The 19528-nt window shown below is 40.4% G+C and overlaps 1 protein-coding gene across 6 annotated transcripts in view; it reads right to left on the reverse strand.

Moving 5' to 3' along the window:
• The window catches only part of patj (PATJ crumbs cell polarity complex component), a 316611-nt gene that overhangs the window by 189516 nt on the left and 107567 nt on the right, over positions 1 to 19528 (reverse strand). For all 6 annotated transcript variants that reach the window (XM_073063053.1, XM_073063055.1, XM_073063054.1 and 3 more), the window contains 2 exons: positions 10978 to 11313; positions 5178 to 5298 (listed from right to left, as the gene is read on the reverse strand). In XM_073063053.1, coding sequence (XP_072919154.1) covers positions 5178 to 5298; positions 10978 to 11313 — 457 coding nt within the window. The remainder of the gene's footprint in view (positions 1 to 5177; positions 5299 to 10977; positions 11314 to 19528) is intronic.

Consider the following 19528-nt stretch of genomic DNA (forward strand, 5'->3'; position numbering starts at 1 on the left):
AAAACAGATATTCCCCCAGGCAATTAGTCTTCTGAAATCACTGCCACACTGTATTCAAAGTGTCACTGGTTAACCTGTTTCGTACATTACAATATTTAATATTAATGCAGTTTAGTTTGTTAGTTATGTGATTCATCTGCAGATTTTATCCTTACCCTCATAAGTTATCATGTGTTAAGTGTGTTATGTGTACTACTATGCTTTACACCCTAGTTTGAAGAAACGTCTCATTTCTATCTACGTTATGTGATTATATACGTTATATACATGTATATAGTTAAATGACAATAAATTTGACTTGACATGATTTGAAATTCTTCATGGTAGGAAGAAAAAATAATTTTTGCAAAAATCTGAGATTAAACCATTTTCATAAATAATTTCTTCATTAACAAACTTAATTACTGATATAAAGTAACTTTTCAATGGGATGACCTATTTATATAATTCAATCGATGGCTAAATTTATACCAGATATTCAGGAACAGTTGAAATTGAAAACTGTAAATAAACACTAATTCATTTTTTTGCATGTACAGTGGATTCTGGTTAACTCTGCCATTGGTTAATCAGAGCTGTCGCTTAATTGGGACAACTTTTAAAGAACAAAAACTAAACGAGAAAACAGCCAGAATTTCCTTTCTTATTTGGGACATAATATTGCTTAATTGGGACAAGAGACTTTTGCAGAACAGTTAGCCACTACACCATGCTTACAGTGAACAGTTTTTAAATAGTGTCAGTTGTGTGTGTTTACATTCAAACAGCAGTGATTTACACCACCCACTGATAAGCAGTAAGACAATTCAGAAGTGTTTCGATCACTGTGGTTCCAAGTATTCACCTTGGAGATGCGAGAAACAGCCAGGAGTGAAAATGAAACAATTTTACTTCTTCAGCAAGTTAGGATCTTTTAAGAATTTGAAGATATCGAAAATAATTTTGAACGTTGCAATAAAAATGAAGATTTGGAAGATGTAACACGTTCTAACTAGTATCAGTCACATGCAGTTGTGCGGCCATTAGACAAAATACTGTGCTTAGATTGCGCAGCTTTTGCATAGTGTCTGTTGCGCATGCTTGTGTTATAATATTCATTGACGTTGACCAAGGCTGAATTAAAAAGCAGTGACTTTTGAAACCATTTCATGCTGGAAGGGTTATAAAGAAAGCTTTTAGCACTTTGGCCTTCATAAATCAGTGTAGTGTGTACAGGAGTTGGGATGTTATGTTGAAGTTGTGTAAGATGTTGGTGAGGTGTAATTAGGAGTATCGTGTCCAGTTTTGGTCATCTGCCTAGAGGAAAGATGTAAATATGATTGAAGAGTGCAGTGAAAATTTATAAGGACGTTACTCAGACTTGATGACCTGAGTTAGAGGGAAAGGTTCAATAGGTTAGGACTTTATTCCCAAGAAGATTGAGGGGATATTTGATAGATGTATATAAAATTTTGAGGGGTATAGATAGGGTAAATGCATTTGGTTTTTTCCACTAAGGTTGGGTGAGACTACAATTAGAGGTCATAGGTTAAGAGTGAAAGATGAAATGCACAAGGGGAATATGAGAGGTAACTTCTTCACAGTGGTTGATAAGAGTGTGAAATCAGCTTCCAGTGCAAGTGGTAGATGTGGGATTGATTTCAACACTTAAGAGAAATTTAGGTAGGTATATGGATGGGAGGGATATGGAGGGCTCTATTCCAGATGCAGGTCAATGGGACCAGACAGATTAATGATTCAGCATGGATTAGATGGGCCAAAGGGTCTGTTTCTGTGCTGTAGTGTTCTATGACTCTATGAAGGCAATCTATTATCTGTACGTGGTGTCTGTGCTGATTTTGTTCATTTAGTTAATCAGAAGTATATTTCACTGTATGAATTCCTCTGCCAAAAACTGCTAGGCTTTATAGCATTGCAGTAATATCGGTAGTGTTCCAATATGTTCTGTATTTCATTTAAGTACATAACTTGCTACTCAGCTAAGTGCAGTTTTACTTCTTTATACTATTGCCATGAAACTTTGGCTAACTGGGGCAACCTCTTAATTGGGCCAAAACGTACTGGTCCGGAGATGTCCCAATGGACCAGAATCCACTGTATGTAATTGCCAATCAAATTTTCCATTCAAAATCACTTTGATTAAACTTTAAAAATTACAATTAAAGATTAACTATTTCCAATATTAATTATTAACATCCCGCAACGGAATATACTGTACTGATGTAAAAGATTAAAGATTTAAATATTAGCTTTATTTGTTATATGTACATTGAAGCATACCTTTCTGGTGCCAACATAACATGGCTACAACCTACTAACCCTAGGACTTTGAGAGGAAATGAAGGGGGAAACCAGAGGAAACCCACGTGATCATAAAGAGAACTTACAAACTCCTTACAGACCGTGGTGGGAATCAAATCCTGATCAGTGACCTGTAAAGTGATTGTGCTAGCTTGCCACCCAAAAATTTCCATTAAATTTATTTTTAAAAAGTAGTTAAGAGAGCTTACTGAAGACCTAGCAATTATTTACTGCTGCATATTTATATTGTACTTTCATATCCATAACAAAGGATTGCAATTTTTTCTAGTAGTCAAATTAATGCCACAAACTGTGCTTCCACCCAGTAGAAGGTTTTTGCAGCTCCACAGCAGCTGGCAAATTCATCCCAATGGTCTTCCAAATGCTTGCTCTTATGCACAGGCTGTACATAAATCAGCCATCTGTAAACTTGGGCGGATTATAAATAAATTCTTGGTCAGGAAGTTCATATCCTCACAGCATATGGTTTTGGTGACATGAAAGGATTAACTCTCCCAGAAATATGTACAAAATTTGTTAAATCATTTTATGTTTGTTTTTTGCCAACATGCAGATGCATTTCCAAGACGTCTTTCATTGAGTCAGGGCCAATGCAAAATACACCTTACTCTGATATTAAATTAGTTTTCTTGAAATGCAGTGCTCATTAGTGCACCCTCTGGAACACAAGCAAATGTAGAATGCAAAACTAAAGCTTTCATTCCTTTGGCCTTCAGGGTTTTATTCATATATTGCTTAGATAGTCTTCATGGAGAAATGAAAGTTACTGTAAGGAAGGAGGTGAAGCCTTCACCAATTCTCCAGATTTACAGATTGTGTATTTTTTTAATATAATTTTAACATCTTGGGATGTAAATTTGTTAAGGGTTAAGTCGTGTAAATAATCATTTCAGAATCTTAAAAGTAAAGCTTCAAAAAATTAATCAATCTGGCTTTTATATTGCATGGAAGTGGGGCTTGTCTTGCATTTTTCCGCCTTTCACATGTTATTGCTATTGGAGATGATGCTCTAAATTTATAAATTTAATGGGGCAAGCTCTCATTTTAGAAGGCAGCTACCCGTCCTAATGCTAAGTGACAAGTCACAGATACAGAGGGAGAACGAGGAAGCGGGAGGCAGAGGAAAAGAGATTTACACAGAGAGACAGAGTTGGAGAGGGTGTCAGGGAGACTCAGTGAGAGAGAGAGACAGACAGAGAGAGAGTGGAGGTGAGATGGGGAGCAACAGAGTAAGGCACAGTGACTTGTTCCACTCAGGAGATATCAAAGTCATGGTTAAAAGGAGGGCGATCATATGCACCAGCGGACTAGAGATTCATTAAAGTTGGCCTTCCAAGAAGTTGATAGGAGGTGGTCACAGTAATATAGTATTTCTGACATTGCCCATGTTTTTGAATCTTGAATCTTGATATGGCAAGTGAGCTTAAAAGAAATTCTCCTGTTCACACTCTGAAATCAGTTGTGACTCGATCTGAACAATTGTATAACCCGCCTTGACCCTATGTTTGATTTTTTTTCCTTCCAGTACCCACAGTAGAAATTATCTCCATACATAAGATAATGAAAAGAATATGGAAACACCTTCATCTCCAAAGTCCAACACAGCAAGAAACAGGATAAGGGGGGGAATAAGGGGACTTGCCTGTGCAATTCCTGGCCAATATAAAGATGGCCATGTTGAACCTTATAGGTAAAGTGCCCATTAAATCCCAGACAAGAGCAAACCCTTGCAGTCTGCAATCTTCACCATTCAAGTTTCACTGCGATCATTAATAGAAACCTTCATCACCATCTCTGCTGTTGCTAGATCAGGTCAGGGTTACAAGTGTATGGAGTTTCTGCTTTGACTTTGTAAAGTCTCAACAGAACCCATTTCCAAAGGAAAACACCAAACAGGAGAAACAAGAGGTGAAAGAACAATCTGGCAAACACAAGATTGTGCAGATGCTGCAAATCCTGAGCAACACACACAAAATGTTGGAACATATAAAATTCTAAAGGGATTGGACAGGCTAGATGCAGGAAAATTGTTTCCAATGTTGGGGAAGTCCAGAACGAGGGGTCACAGTTTAAGGATAAAGGGGAAGCCTTTTAGGACCGAGATAGGAAAAACTTCTTCACACAGAGAGTGGTGAATCTGTGGAATTCTCTGCCACAGGAAACAGTTGAGGCCGGTTCATTGGCTATATTTAAGAGGAAGTTAGATATGGCCCTTGTGGCTAAAGGGATCAGGGGGTATGGAGAGAAAGCAGGTACAGGGTTCTGAGTTGGATGATCAGCCACAATCATACTAAATGGCGGTGCAGGCTCGAAGGGCCGAATGGCTCCTACTCCTACACCTATTTTCTATGTTTCTAACTCAGCAAGAGGGTCTGGTCTGCATCCATGGACAGGAACAAACAACCAATGTTTCAGGCCAGGGTACTTCATCAAACTTGGAGTTGATTGATAATGATAATAATACAGCCCAAAATGTATCACTGGCTGTAGTCTGGCTCTAAATGCAGGGAACAAGCCTGAGGGAGGCTCCAGAAATCCACCCTTCTCAAAGAGCATGAATGAGGCTGATTATTGTGATACTTTCAAAACATCCTGATGAGATGTTTTGTGAGTTTTCAATTGTGTCTAACATGATGAAGGAGATAACAAGAAGCACAGACAAACTATTCATGAAAACCAGGTCAAATTAATTCAATTTCTAGATGGGTATTACTTGATATACTCCTGAAGCTGCAGATACAGCAAAACTGTTGAAAATATCTGAAAATACTTGCATGATTTTAAAATATTCAACTGAATGAGAAATTGGTTAGCAATCTTCCACAATTCCATGCATTATTTAAAACCAGTCATACCTAGATCATGGCCATTTCTCACTATGGTAACAGTTCTTTCATAATCTTCTGGCACCATCGCTTGGACAATGTCTGTATCACTTGCAGAGGACAATGAATTTCCATTGAACTTCTCTTCATTCTAAAAGAAGACAAAATATATTACGGTATTTCACAATCAAATGAACATACTGTTTGTAACTCTAAATTCAACACTTCAATCTGGATCATTTCAACATGAAGACCAGAAGTCAAAAGAGCAGGATTAGGCCATTCAGCCCATCAAATCTACTCTGCCATTCCATCATGGCTGACTTATTATCCCTCTCAACCCCATTCTCCTGATTTCGCCCGTAACATTTGACACCTGACTGATCAAGAACCTATCAATCTCTGCTTTAAATATACCCAATATCCTAGCCTCCATCTGTGGAAATCAATTTCAAAGATTCACTATTCTCTATCTGAAAAAATTCCTCCTGATCTCTGTTCTAAATTGATGTCTCTTTATTCTGAGGCTGTGCCCTCTAGTCCTAGACTCCCCCACTATAGGAAACACCCTCTCCATATTCATTCTATTTAGGCCTTTAAATATTCAAAAGGTTTCAATTAAATATTTCATTCTTCTACACTTCAGCGAGTATAGGGCCAGAACCATCAAACACTCTTCAGGTGTTTACCCTTTCATTCCTGGATTCATTCTCATGAACCTCGTTTTGGACCCTCTCCAATGCCAGCACATCTTTTCGTAGATAAGGGGCCCAACAGTACTCACAGTACTCCAAATGAGACCTCACCAATGCCTTATAAAGCCACATTGTTGCATCCTAGTTTTTATATTCTGGTCCTCTCAAAATGAATGCTAACACTGCATCAACAACTCGACCTGCAAGAAATCCTGCACAAGGACTCCCAGGTCCCCTTTCACCTCTAATTTTTGAATTTTCTCCCCACTCAAAAAATAGTCCATGACCTTATTCCTCTGCTAAATGGCATAACCATACACATACTATTCCATACTATTCACATACTCTATTCCATCTGCCACTCCTTTCCCCATTCCCCTAATCTGTCACACTGCTTCCTCAACATTACCTTGCCCCTCCACCTATCTCCATATGATCCTCAAACTTGGCCACAAAGCTATTAATTCTATCATTCAAATCATTGATATACGTATATACTGTAAAATATATAAATTTAAAATAGCACTTGTGATAGTCACTTCACTCATGACTCACAATCTTGGTACCTTTAGCATATATACATTTTATATTACTGAAACATGAATAGTGAAATAGTTTAAATAATTATGCAAACCACTAAATCACAGAATCTTAATTAGCGCACACACACACACACACACACATACAAACACGCACATTCAAACAAGATTCATCATTCTCAATGTTAGTGTGGCATTGTTCATTTGATTTTAACGTTACCCTCGGGTTCTTAATGGAAGTTCTGTGTAGCAAGTTTAACATGCATTTCAATACAACAATTAAGTAACATTTAAATCGATAGCTTTGGATTAATATGAAATTTAAATGCATATACAATGGGCATAACAGATGTGTAATCTCCCCAAGACATGTTTTACTACATACATAAAATGCTGTATGTTAACAAGCCTTAGAAATAGGTTCATGCTATCTATAATTGCCTCAGAAATCATAATAGAGTTTCATTAACATAATACTGTATCATCAGTTTGAGAGCAGTGAGAGAAAAGAGTTAACGGATTATATGAAAATATTGCTTTTATTGACTTTGAAGAGGAAAGCTTTGGTCCTCTGGAAGCTATAGGTAGTCCAGTAAGTTGAATGGAGAAATGGGAAAAGGAAATTAACTTAGGCAAGCATGTGCGATGCATTTGGGAGGCACAATAATCTAACAGGATGCACAATGAATGGGAGATTACTGAATAGTTCAGAGGTACAGAGGGAAGTCCAAAGATTCTTTAAGGTAGCAGATAGATGAATTAGTGGTTCAAAAAGTATTTGGGGTACTTTCCTTTATATTTTCTATCTTCATCATTAAGAGCAACAAGGTATATATGAATGGTATACAACACTAGTCAGACCAATGGTCTTTGTCACCATAATATAGCAGAACTTTCCAAAAAAAGTTGGTAGAACTAGAAAACTGTATATATGTTCAAAGATTAGAGAAGCTGGGATTTGGAATAACAAAAGAAAAGGAGTGTTGTAAAATGATGATGGTCCTTGTTCTCTGTATAGAAAAGGTGATAGAGATTTTAACCATTCTTTTTCTTCTGATGTAGTCCCTCGTGACTGAGTGTGATTTACTTCCACACCAGTTTGTGGGATGGGAACTGACCGATAAGGTCACTGCGTGAACTGTAAAACTGTCACAGATGACACAAGGTGCCTGAAAGGGTAGACAGCTTATGAAATGACCTACTGCCTCAGCCTTTTATGTTGTGCCTTTGGCTGCTCCTAAAGCATGGACACAAAATTCTCAGTACTATCTCAAATGTTCCTTCTCAACTTTGAACAATGAAAGGAAAGGGATTTCCAAGAATCTGTGAGAATGTTGTCTGAAAAGTTGCCAGAGCCAAAAATCTTGACCACATTTAAAATACAGTTGAGTCTGGACTTGAAGAACTATGATTGCTGGGCTACAGATGAAGTGCTGGAAGTCAAAATTAAGCTAGGTGGCTCTTTCTGAAGATATTAATAGCTTTTTAAAGAAATATAAGGGGTAAAAGAGAGTCAAGAGCAGATATAGGGCCAATAGAAAATGACGCTGGAGATACTGTAATGAGAGACGCAGAGATGGCAGAGGAAATGAACGCGTATTCTTCACAGTGAAAGACGCCTGCAGTATACCGGACATTCAATAGTGTCAGGGAAGTGAAGTATGTGCAGTGAAAATTACGACTGAGAAGGTGCTCAGGAAGCTTACTGGGCTAAGGGTGGATAAATCTCCTGAACCTGATGGAGTGCACCCTCGGGTTCTGAAGGAAGTAGCTGGAGAGATCACAGAGGCATTAGCAATGATCTTTCATGAATCGATAAGATTCTGGCATTGTACCAGATGACTGGAAAATTGCAAATGTTACTATTTAAGAAGGGTATTAAAAAGAACATTTATAAATGTTCTATTTAAGAAGGGTGAGAGGCAGCAGAAAGGAAACTATGGACCTGTTAGTCTGACATCAGTTGTTGGGAAGTTGTTGGAATTGATTGTTAAGGATGAGATTACAGTGTACCTGGAGGCACATGACAAGATAGGCAAAAGCCAGCATGGCTTCCTGAAAGGAAAATGCTGCCTAACTAACCTACTGCAATTTTTTGAGGAAATTGCAAGCAGGGTGGACAAAGGAGATTCAGTAGATGTGATGTACTTGGATTTTCAGAAGGCATTTGACAAGGTGCTGCACATGAGGCTGCTTAGAAGATAAGAGTCCATAGAATTACAGGGAAGTTACTAGCATGGGTGAAGCATTGGCTGATCGGCAGAAAACAGAGAGTGGGAATAATGGGATCTTATTCTGGCTGGCTGCCAGTTACCAATGGAGTTCCACAGGGGTCAGTGTTGGGACCGGTGCTTTTTATAATGTATGTCAATGACTTGGACTATGGGATTAATGGTTTTGTGGCTAAATTTGCCAATGATACAAAGATAGGTGGAGGAGCGGGTAGTGTTGAGGAAACAGAGAGCCTGCAGAGAGACTTAGATAGTTTAGGGGAATGGGCAAGGAAGAGGCAAATGAAATACAATGTTGGAAAGTGTATGGTCATGCACTTTGGTGGAAGAAATAAATGAGCAGACTGTTATTAAATGGGGAGAGAATTCAAAATGCAGAAATGCAAAAGGACTTGGGAGTCTTTGTGCAGGATACCCTAAAGGTTAATCTCCAGGTTGAGTTGGTGGTGAAGAAGGTAAATGCAATGCTGGCTTTCTTTTCTAGAGGTATAGAATATAACAGCAGGGAAGCTCTACAAGGCACTCATGAGATAACACTTGGAGTACTGTGTGCAGTTTTGGGCTCCTTATTTTAGAAAGAATATACTGACATTGGAGAGGGTTTAGAGAAGATTCACAAGAATAATTCCAGGAATGAAAAGGTTACCATATGAGGAATGTCTGGCAGCTCTTGGGCTGTATTCCCTGGAGTTCAGAAGAATGAGGGGGGATCTGATAGAAACATTCTGAATGTTAAAAGGCCTGAACAGCTTAGATATGGCAAAATATTTCCCATGGTAAAGGAGTCCAGGACAAGAGGGTACGACTTCAGGACTGAAGGACGTAAATTTAGAACAGAGATGTGGAGAAATTATTTTAGTCAGAGGGTGGTAAATCTGTGAAATTTGTTGCCACGAACAGCTGTGGAGACCAAGTCATTGGGTGTATTTAAGGCAAAGCTAAATAGGTTCTTGATTAGCCAGGGTATCAAAGGGTTTGGGGAGAAGGCAGGGGAGTGGGGATGACTGGAAGAATTGGATCAGCTGATGATTGAATGGCAGAGCACACTCAATGGGCTGAATGGCCTACTTCTACTCCTAAATCTTATGGTCTTTTTCAATGAGTAGAGAAAATATAATTCAGGAAGCTGAATAAGAAAAATCCAGACAGAAATTCTGCATTCTGTTGATCATGTGGCATAGCTAGCTATTAACACATGTTCAATGTGGTCTGCATTGCTGATGCTGCATTGTTTAGCTTCTATCTTCTCCTCCTCCATTCATTCAACTTTCTTTTCCTTAAATAGATACGTGCGATGCAAAGCAAGGAACTTTTTTTTTTAAATCTTCTAACAAGAGTACAAAAATATTGTTTTGTACACAAACCTAGTTGTTCAGCTGTATCATACTCACCTGTAGCCAGCAGATCCTTAGTGAAACATAAGGGATGAATTCACTGAGAGTTAACTCATTTCTGACTTCTATGCTTGTGCATTGGAACATACAAGTCAGAGATGAACTGGAGCTCAGATGCATTGCATCTGTTCCCTCATCTTTATACCAGACAAGAGCATGCTGAATGGAGTCAAGCTCTTAAGAAAAAAAGCAGAGGATGTAGAGGATAGTAATGAGATGAGATGTTGCCTTGGAAAAAGAGGAGAAAGGGGAAGGAATATTGAGTATAACAACATACAAAGATTAGTTTTGTTTATTCATGACCAAGAAAGAAGCTGTTGCATGAACAGAGACAAATGTGCGATATTTTATAAGTCATTAAAACAATCTTAAAAGTTCCAAAGAAAAGTTTTCTGCAAACAATGTTGCTAATGCCTTCTTTTTCCCTTTCTCCTATCTGTGCCTTGTGGTGCATCTGATAGCAACCTTGCAATTTCTTTAGCATTTTTGTCTGTTTTTCTTAACAAGGCCAAGTTGCTAGCTGGGTGCTCAACCACCAATGATGGAAAGGGTGCATGGAGCTGGCCGGATTCAAATCCAGGACCACTTGCCTCGCATTCAGCAGAAACATACGTGCGCATAGTATGATTAGGTGGATTTCCTCCAATATGGCTTTTCTTCCTCTTGTCTAAAACTATTAGAAACCAAGTGATTGTCACGTTTAGTCAACAACATTTATTGCTGTACTTGTGACAGAAAGAAAGCAATTGTATTTATTAATCCAGCAATTCCTGTGTTCTAGAGATCCTATTTTTTACTTCTCTACATAAGTAACTGAGAACACTTACAATTGATGACAAAAAATGACTAAAAACCAAGCAATATTACTTAAGTTTATTGTATGCTTACAAACCAGGTTGAATAAACTTGGGAGTCTGACCCGTAAAGTTTAGAGATTCTATTTAAGAAAATATCAGTAATATTATACTTACATCATTTGTATTGTATGGAAATAAAAGTGAAGTATTAAGAAGTTGGTTATTCATTGTACTTGTAGCTGTTGGGGCCAAAGGTTCATAATATTCCAGCTGATCATTTATATTGTGCTGATGAATCGTTTCACAAATTCCTGGGTTCACCTTTTGCTCATCACCCACCAATATTTGCTGCTGTTCATTATTTTGGGTCCACTGATCTCTTGCCAATGACTCCATCATCAAAAATTCAGCGGCATCATCAACATTACTGGGATCTAAGTTCAGTAACTTTAAATTCACAACAGGTTCATCGACTAGTTCTTCTTGAGAAAATGAAACATCATCAAATTCCTGTTGACAATAGGAAGAAATATTATTGTCAGTTTTAGTTCACTTAAAAAGTAGAATATATTTATTCCTTGGCTTTCAAAGACAAATCATTCAGTTCTTTCAAATAAAATTGTAACAATAACCTATTTTAACCAGAACAATATTCCATAGAACTTAATTAATCCTAACATTCAATCATGCACCCATTATATGATGAGCAAGTCCTGGACTTGCACAGATCTACCATGTGCCTGGAACGTGTTGAGACGCAAATGCTGGCAACATTCATCACTCCACTCTGCTACTGGAGTTCACACAGAGTGTGACAATTGATCAGTGTCATGCTGAGATTCCTCAGTATTACACTAGGGAACAGTTCCCATTCTATTCAATAGGGAGTCTCAGCCTGGAGGTTGGGAGGATAGAGATTGATTATATCAATAACTTTATCTGAAACACATCCCTGCATTAATATCTATGCACTAATTTAGGGCAGATGGGGGCTTGTCAACCATGGTTGACAGCTCACCTAGGAAAAGGAAAACTCTGATTTCAAACCTCCACTGCATTGTGGCTATACCCACTCATGGGGATGGCTTCAGGAGTAAACCCCAAGGGAAAAATCTGGAGCAGGAGTCCCTAAGACAGTCCTACATTGAATTCAACGCTAGCTGCCAACTCCTGCGATGCTGCTGGTACCAAACTGTATCAGTCTCTGCCGTTCCTTTGGGTTCAACAGTTGTGTGAAGAGGGAGCTTGCTACATGGTCAACAGCTTGCTCTCCATATCGTACTGCCCAGGCTTGCATATCTAGACAGCTAGGGCGCAATATCCATGGTCAACTCTGACTGACGGAGGCCTCCTCAGAATGTCTATTAATCTATATTAGACATTTTATTTTAAATTCTTCTTACCATGCCAGAGACCCAGGTTCAAAAGTGACCTCAGGTTCTACCTGTGCCGTAGAGTTTGCAAGGGATACATAATGACACAGGTAGTAGAGCTGCTGCTTCACAGCTACAGACCTGGATTCAATCCCAGCCTTGGGTCCTGTCTTTGTGGAGTTTGCACGTTTGCTCTGTGACCATGTGGCTTCCTTGTGTGTGCTGGTTTCATCCCATCTCGCAAAGGTGTACAGGTTAGTACATTAACTAGCCAAAGTAAATAGACTTTGTAAATAACATGATCCTATTTAATGGTGGAGAAACTTAGGGGTTGATTGAGCCTCTCTTGTTCCTAATTTTGTATGTTCTTTAATGAGTAATGGAGCCCTAATTCTTTTCAATGCATAGTAATGTAGACTGAGGAAAGAGAAATGCTTTAAAGCATTATACATAAGATTCTTCGTCATTTCCTAAGGAGAATCTGTTCCAATGGTAAAGGTCTATTGTTTCTCTTTCTGATAACTAATATCAGGGATCAGTATTGGGACCTCTGCTCTTTGTAACATATAGTATAATGATCTGTTCAAAAATGTGAACTGATTAGAAAGTTTGCAGACAACACAAAAATTGAAAGAGTTGTGGACAGTGAAGAATATGGCAGGATCTAGTGTAGGTCAGTTGGACCTACAGTATAGTCAGAGAAATGGCAGTTAGAGCTTAATTCAGACAAGCATGAAATGCTACTCTTTGAGTCAAGTAAATGGCAGGATCCTTAAGAGCATTGATCCAACAAGTTGCAAATGGTCTTGGATATTGAAGTCCTCAACATGAGTGCATTCCTCTGTACAGCTCAGCATTGCCCTCTGTAGTGTTCTCGCACAGGTGTAAAAGAACTCTGAACTAAACACCAAGCATAAACCAATCAATGAGGCGGTCCCAGTAAGATTAACCGTTTACTGTTCACTCTTCCACATTAACGTATGGTGAAAACTGTTGATAAAACAATACAAAATATATACAGTATTTGTTTCCTTCTTGACATCACATTTACATCATAAATACTTGCAAAAGTAAAACTACAACAACTATATTACATTAAAGTGCAACATACAGTCAGAATCTACCTACACCATCGACCGGCTTTAAATACATTTCAACACAAACTATCCACAACTCTTTAAATAACAAAAAACATAAACTTTATCAACCGTCATTACTTTTAACAGAATCAGCGTTAACATTTTTAATTCAACATATCGATTATCTCATGAACTTACGGCGTTACTTCTCTAATGTTTCTAGTGCATAGAAAGAAAACTTTTCTCGCGCTGATCCTGCACACATAAGCCCCCTCCTTCCCGTTTCTCCAAACCAGTATTTTCCCACAAGACGCGGAGAAACCGGGTGTGACGTCATCACATGCCGCGATATATCACAGACAACGAATTTACTTTAAACAATCTTAACTTTAACTAGAAAACAATAACAAATGAATTACTAAAGCGAAAATACAATAAACTAAACAAATGCCTTAAAGGCAACACACTCCACGCCTGACCTTCGTAAGGTCACAATGAACATAATACAAAACTTCAGTCTCTAAATCAGTCCTTGGGTAGAAGTAGAATGACTTCAGCAACTGGCCTTTGGTAAATTTTCACATCACCTTGGTCAGAAGTTTTCAACTCAACCTTCCTGACATGTCCATCCCTACTAGGGAATGTGGCAGTGATTCTGGCCATTGGCCAGCTGTTGCGGGCGATTTGCTTGTCCCTGAGCAGGACTAAATCTCCAACTTGAAGATTCCTGCAGGGTTCTGTCCACTTTTGTCTGTGTTGCAACAAAGGTAGATATTCATGTCTCCAACGAGACCAGAACCGATTTGCCAAAGCCTGGACCTGTCTCCATTGCTTTGTGTACAAATCCTTATCAGAGAAGTCCCCAGGTGGAGGGGGAGCTCCTGCCTTCTGCGTAAGGAGCATTGATGGTGAGAGTATGAAGGGGTTTTCCGGGTCAGAAGACACAGGTAGGAGTGGTCGTGCATTTATAATGGCTGTGACCTCTGCCATTAGTGTGCATAGTACCTCGTGGGTCAATTGGGTGCGTTGCTGCAGAAACATTGAATCAAGAATTCTTCTGGCGATACCAATCATCTGCTCCCATGTGAGAGGCGTGTGGTGTGTTAAACTCCCAGTTGCATCCCTGCTGACTGAGGTACTTTTGCACCGTTTTGTCCATCCCCAGCTCCTTTGACGCTCCAACAAAGTTTGTGCCGCAATCAGACCTTAACTGTTTTGCAGGGCCTCTTAGCACAAAGAAGCGCCTGAGAGCGTTAATGCAGCTGGATGTATTCAAAGATTCGATTACCTCAATGTGTACTGCTCTTGAACTCATGCAGCTAAACATGATGGCCCACCACTTGCTCTCTGCTTGTCCTCCTCTGGTGCGTCTAGTAGTGATAGTCCAGGGACCAAATACATCGAGCCCCACATATGTAAAAGGAGGGCAGGCTTCGAGGTGTTCTGGTGGGAGGTCCGCCATACGTTGAGCTTCCAACTTGCCTCGCAGTTTCCTGCAGGTTACACATTTGTGAAGTACTGAATTGATCAGTGTTTTACCTCCCAAGATCCACAGTCCCGCTGCCCTTATTGCTCCTTCCGTCAGGTGACGGCCCTGATGCTTTACCTGTTCATGGTGATGGCGAGTGAGCAGTAAGGACACATGGTTGTCTTTGGGCAGGATTACTGGACTCTTTTCTGCAGCTGGAAGTTGGGAGTGTATTAACCGGCCTCCAATGCAGATGATATCGTTCTTCAGGATCGGGCTGAATTTCCTCAAAGGGCTGTCCTTTGGTATTGGTTTATTAGCTTGGAGAGCCGAAAACTCCCTTGCAAAAGCTGCTCTTTGAGTTGCTTTAAAGATAACGTCCTTTGCCTGGGCGAATTCATCCACAGTGCGAGGTAAGTTATATTTGTGCCATAAGAAACGGAGGAAATTGCGATGGTCCTCCTTTACTAAGAAGCAATGGAACATCTGCTGGATGTCCGCTAAGATTGCGACCTTCTCCTTCCGGAAGCACATCAGGACCCCGAGAAGGGTATTGTTAAGGTCGGGGCCTGTAAGGAGCACGTCATTAAGGGAGATACCAGCGCACTGAGCACTGGAGTCAAAGACCACCCTGATCTGATTGGGCTTTTGTGGGTGGTAAACCCCAAACGTTGGGAGGTACCAGCACTCCTTGCCTTCCCTCAATGGCGGTGCTACTTCAGCATGTCCATTAGTGAAGATCTTCTCCATAAATGCTACGTATTGTTGCTGCATCTCAGGTTTCCTTTTCAGGGTTTTTTGCAAGGACGTGAACCGCTTGACTGCCTGCTTTTTGTTGTTTGGCAAGCACTGGTGTGGTTCTCTGAAAGGTAGTGGGGCGACCCAATTATTTGCTTCATCTCTGAAGACCTTGGTGTCCATTATTTTTAAGAAAATGGTGTCTTGAGCTGATGGAGCAAGTTTACTATCATGCTCAGTTTGAGCGAAGACTGACTGACCCAGCGTCTTGTCGGTTACCTTACATTTGTTAAAGCCTTGTCGTGCTTCCCTGATACACAAGAAACTTGTGCAGAGTTGAAAAATTGAAAGGCAGCCACTCTCTAGCACATTGGTCTTGAGTGTGTTAACTGTCGGTTTGTGTACATTGCCAAGGCACACCTCTCCTATCACCACCCAGCCCAGATCCAGGCGTTGGGCAAAGGGGGCGTCGTGTGGTCCATTGACCTGCTGCCTAACCTTGTGCACCTGGAGAACATCTCTTCCTAATAGCAGGAGTATTTCTGCTTTTGGATCCAGTTCTGGGATGTGTTTGGCAATATGGTGGAGATGTGGCTGGTGTAGCACTGCACTTGGCGTCGGGATCTCAGTGCGGTTATTCAAAATTTCATTGCACTCTAAGAGTGGAGGGAGACAGATGACGACTTTACCATCCAGGGACTCGAGCTGGAAGCCTTCTGCCTTCCTTCCATAAGTTTCCACGCTGCCTGAGCAAGTTCTAAGGTAGTATGGGAACTGATTACTCTCAATGTTGAACAAGTCAAAGAGCTCTGGTCTGACTAGTGAGCGATTGCTCTGATCGTCCAGAATTATGTAGGCTTTGATGGCCTTGTCTTTGGTTCCCTTAGGGTACACCTTAGTGAGGTAGATCTTTGAACAAGAACAGCTCAACTGAGCTTGACCGCAAACTTCTGTGCAGCTCGAGCTGACAACAGTTGTCCTGGACTGAGCCTCTCCCTCCCCGCCATCCTGATGTGAGGGTGAAGGAGCTTTGTCGGTTTGCGGTAACGGGCCGGGATGCATGGCCCCATCGTGATTAGTGCTATTACATTCCGGGCACTTCACGGAGATTGTATACTCTCTAGCAAGGTGAGAGGTAAAGGAACAGCATTTAAAACATTTTTTTCTCCTTGAGAAGGGCCATTCTCTCTTCAAGGGGTTTTTTCCTAAACGTTCTGCATTTTTTGAGGGGGTGGGGTTTGTTGTGCAATGGACAATTCTTGCTAGGGTCATTGTTAGTTGTAAAGACTTCAGTTTTACACACTGAGACAGGTTTATTAATGTTGAAATTATTCGAAGTGGATTTAACTGGCTTGGTGTAAATTGTACTGCTTCCTGGACTGATGAAGCTAGGGTTGTTTCGCTTCTTCGCCTCCTTGCACACAAACCTAGTGAAATACTCAAAGGGAGGAAATCGACCATCGTTCTCTTCCTTGTACTCTGACCCAACAGACACCCACCTTTCCTGCAGCCCAAATGGAAGTTTGTCCACAATTTGTCTAATCCCATATGAAGTATCTAGGTATAATAGACCAGTTAAATAGCCATCTTCTTTGGCACCTTGAATCTCCATGAGTAAATCTCCGAGCTCTCTTAACTTAGTGTGGTCCTTGGCTGACACCTTAGGAATATTTTCCAGACGTCGGAATAGTGCCGTTTCAATAATTTCAGGGGCCGCATAGCAATCCCGAAGTCTCTCCCATGCTTTGCGTAAGGCTAGCTTGGGGTTGTTAATGTACACTGAACGTATGCATCTCACCTGTTCGAATGATTCTTTTCCCAGCCATTTTGTCATAAGATCCAACTCTTGGGTTGCTCCGAGCTGGACTCCGTGGATAGCGTTGGCGAATGAGGAGTACCTTGCACGGTAATTTTCAGGTTTATCGTCAAACTGGTATAGTACTGAAGTGACGAGATCTCGTCGTGCTAAATACTGTGCCATGGGTTCAACTGCAAGTGGCATGCTGGCTGAGGGAATATGTCGGCGGGTATATGACTGAGGGTGTACATTTGTTATGGAATTTGCTGTTCTGAATTCAGCCTTTGCCTCTCTTCTTGCCAAATCTGGTAAGTTTGGTGTCGAGAAGTATTTGTCATCAGCACTTTCATTCTTGAATTCATCGCGGAATTGCAAGGGTAAATTGCCTTCCTCAGGTGAATGTGATGCAATTGGGCCTCTCTGAGACTCCTCGAGAGGTGGGATGTTAGCATACAAGTATGGAGAGGAAGAACGAATCTTCAAGTCCATTTGAGATCGGACATAGTCACTTGTGCGTTCCAATCTGGTCTTTTCTGAAGTAGATTTTACGTCAACCAGAACATGCATTTCTTCAGCACTTTCTAATATCTCTGCTTCCACCCTGGCAGCTTCTGCTTCTCGGTGTAGCGTCAGCACTTCTAACTCTGACTCTATCCTTACCTTTTCCAACCGGTTTTCGGCTTCTCTGGCAGCCGCTTCCTTTTGGTTTTCGGATTCTCTGGCAGCCGCTTCCTTTTGGTTTTCGGCTTCTCTGGCAGCCGCTTCCATTTGGTTTTCGGTTTCTCTGGCAGCCACTTCCTTTTGGTTTTCGGTTTCTCTGGCAGCCGCTTCCTTTTTCAATTTTGCTTCTTGTTCGGCGTACAACGCTCGCACCTTGGCGGCTTCTGCCTTAGCTCTTGCTTGGGCAGCCTTACTTGATGATGCCCTACTGCCCCTGTCGCTGGATGGCAACGACTTGATGCTGGATCGTGTTGTCATTGCAGCACTTGAAACACCTGATAATGCCGCCTTTTCACTGTAGTGTTCTCGCACAGGTGTAAAAGAACTCTGAACTAAACACCAAGCATAAACCAATCAATAAGGCGATCCCAGTAAGATTAACCGTTTACTGTTCACTCTTCCACATTAACATATGGTGAAAACTGTTGATAAAACAATACAAAATATATACAGTATTTGTTTCCTTCTTGACATCACATTTACATCATAAATACTTGCAAAAGTAAAACTACAACAACTATATTACATTAAAGTGCAACATACAGTCAGAATCTACCTACGCCATCGACTGGCTTTAAATACATTTCAACACAAACTATCCACAACTCTTTAAATAACAAAAAACATAAATTTTATCAACCGTCATTACTTTCAACAGAATCAGCGTTAACATTTTTAATTCAACATATCGATTATCTCATGAACTTGCGGCGTTGCTTCTCTAATGTTTCTAGTGTGTAGAAAGAAAACTTTTCTCGCGCTGATCCTGCACACATAAGCCCCCTCCTTCCCATTTCTCCAAACCGGTATTTTCCCACAAGATGCGGAGAAACCGGGTGTGACGTCATCACATGCAGCAATATATCACAGACAACGAATTTACTTTAAACAATCTTAACTTTAACTAGAAAATGATAACAAACGAATTACTAAAGCGAAAATATAATAAACTAAACAAATGCCTTAAAGGCAACACACCCTCTATACTTCTTCTAAATGGTGATTTATCAGCTGAAGAAATGAGTTAAACTGCATTCGGTAGCAGGCTTCTTTGCTGACACTAAAATAATTCATGATGTTTAGAAATGGAATATTTAAAAATTTAGGGTACAACCCAGTCCATCATGGGTAAGGTCCTCTCCACCATTAAGCACGTACACATGGAGAGTTGTCACAGGAAAGCAGCATCCATCTTCAGGGACTCCCACAACCCAGGTCACGCTCTCTTCTTGTTGCTGCCATCAGGAAGGTGGTACAACAGCCTCAGGACTCATATCACCAGGCCCAGGTTTATTACCCCTCAACTACCATGCTCTTAAAGCGGAGGGGATAACTTCACCCAACTTCACTTGGCCCATCATTGAACTGTGCCCATAACCTTGTGGACTCACTTTCAAAGACTCTTCTCCCCATGGCCTCAATATTTATTGTTTATTTATTTTTTATTATTATTTCTTTTTTTTTGTATTTGCTGTTTCCTTACTTTTGCACACTGGTTGTCCACCCTAGTGGGTGTGGTATTTCATTGATTTTTTTATGGTTATTGGAC

Source organism: Hemitrygon akajei, chromosome 12, assembly GCF_048418815.1.
Source record: "Hemitrygon akajei chromosome 12, sHemAka1.3, whole genome shotgun sequence".
Lineage (NCBI taxonomy): Eukaryota > Metazoa > Chordata > Chondrichthyes > Myliobatiformes > Dasyatidae > Hemitrygon > Hemitrygon akajei.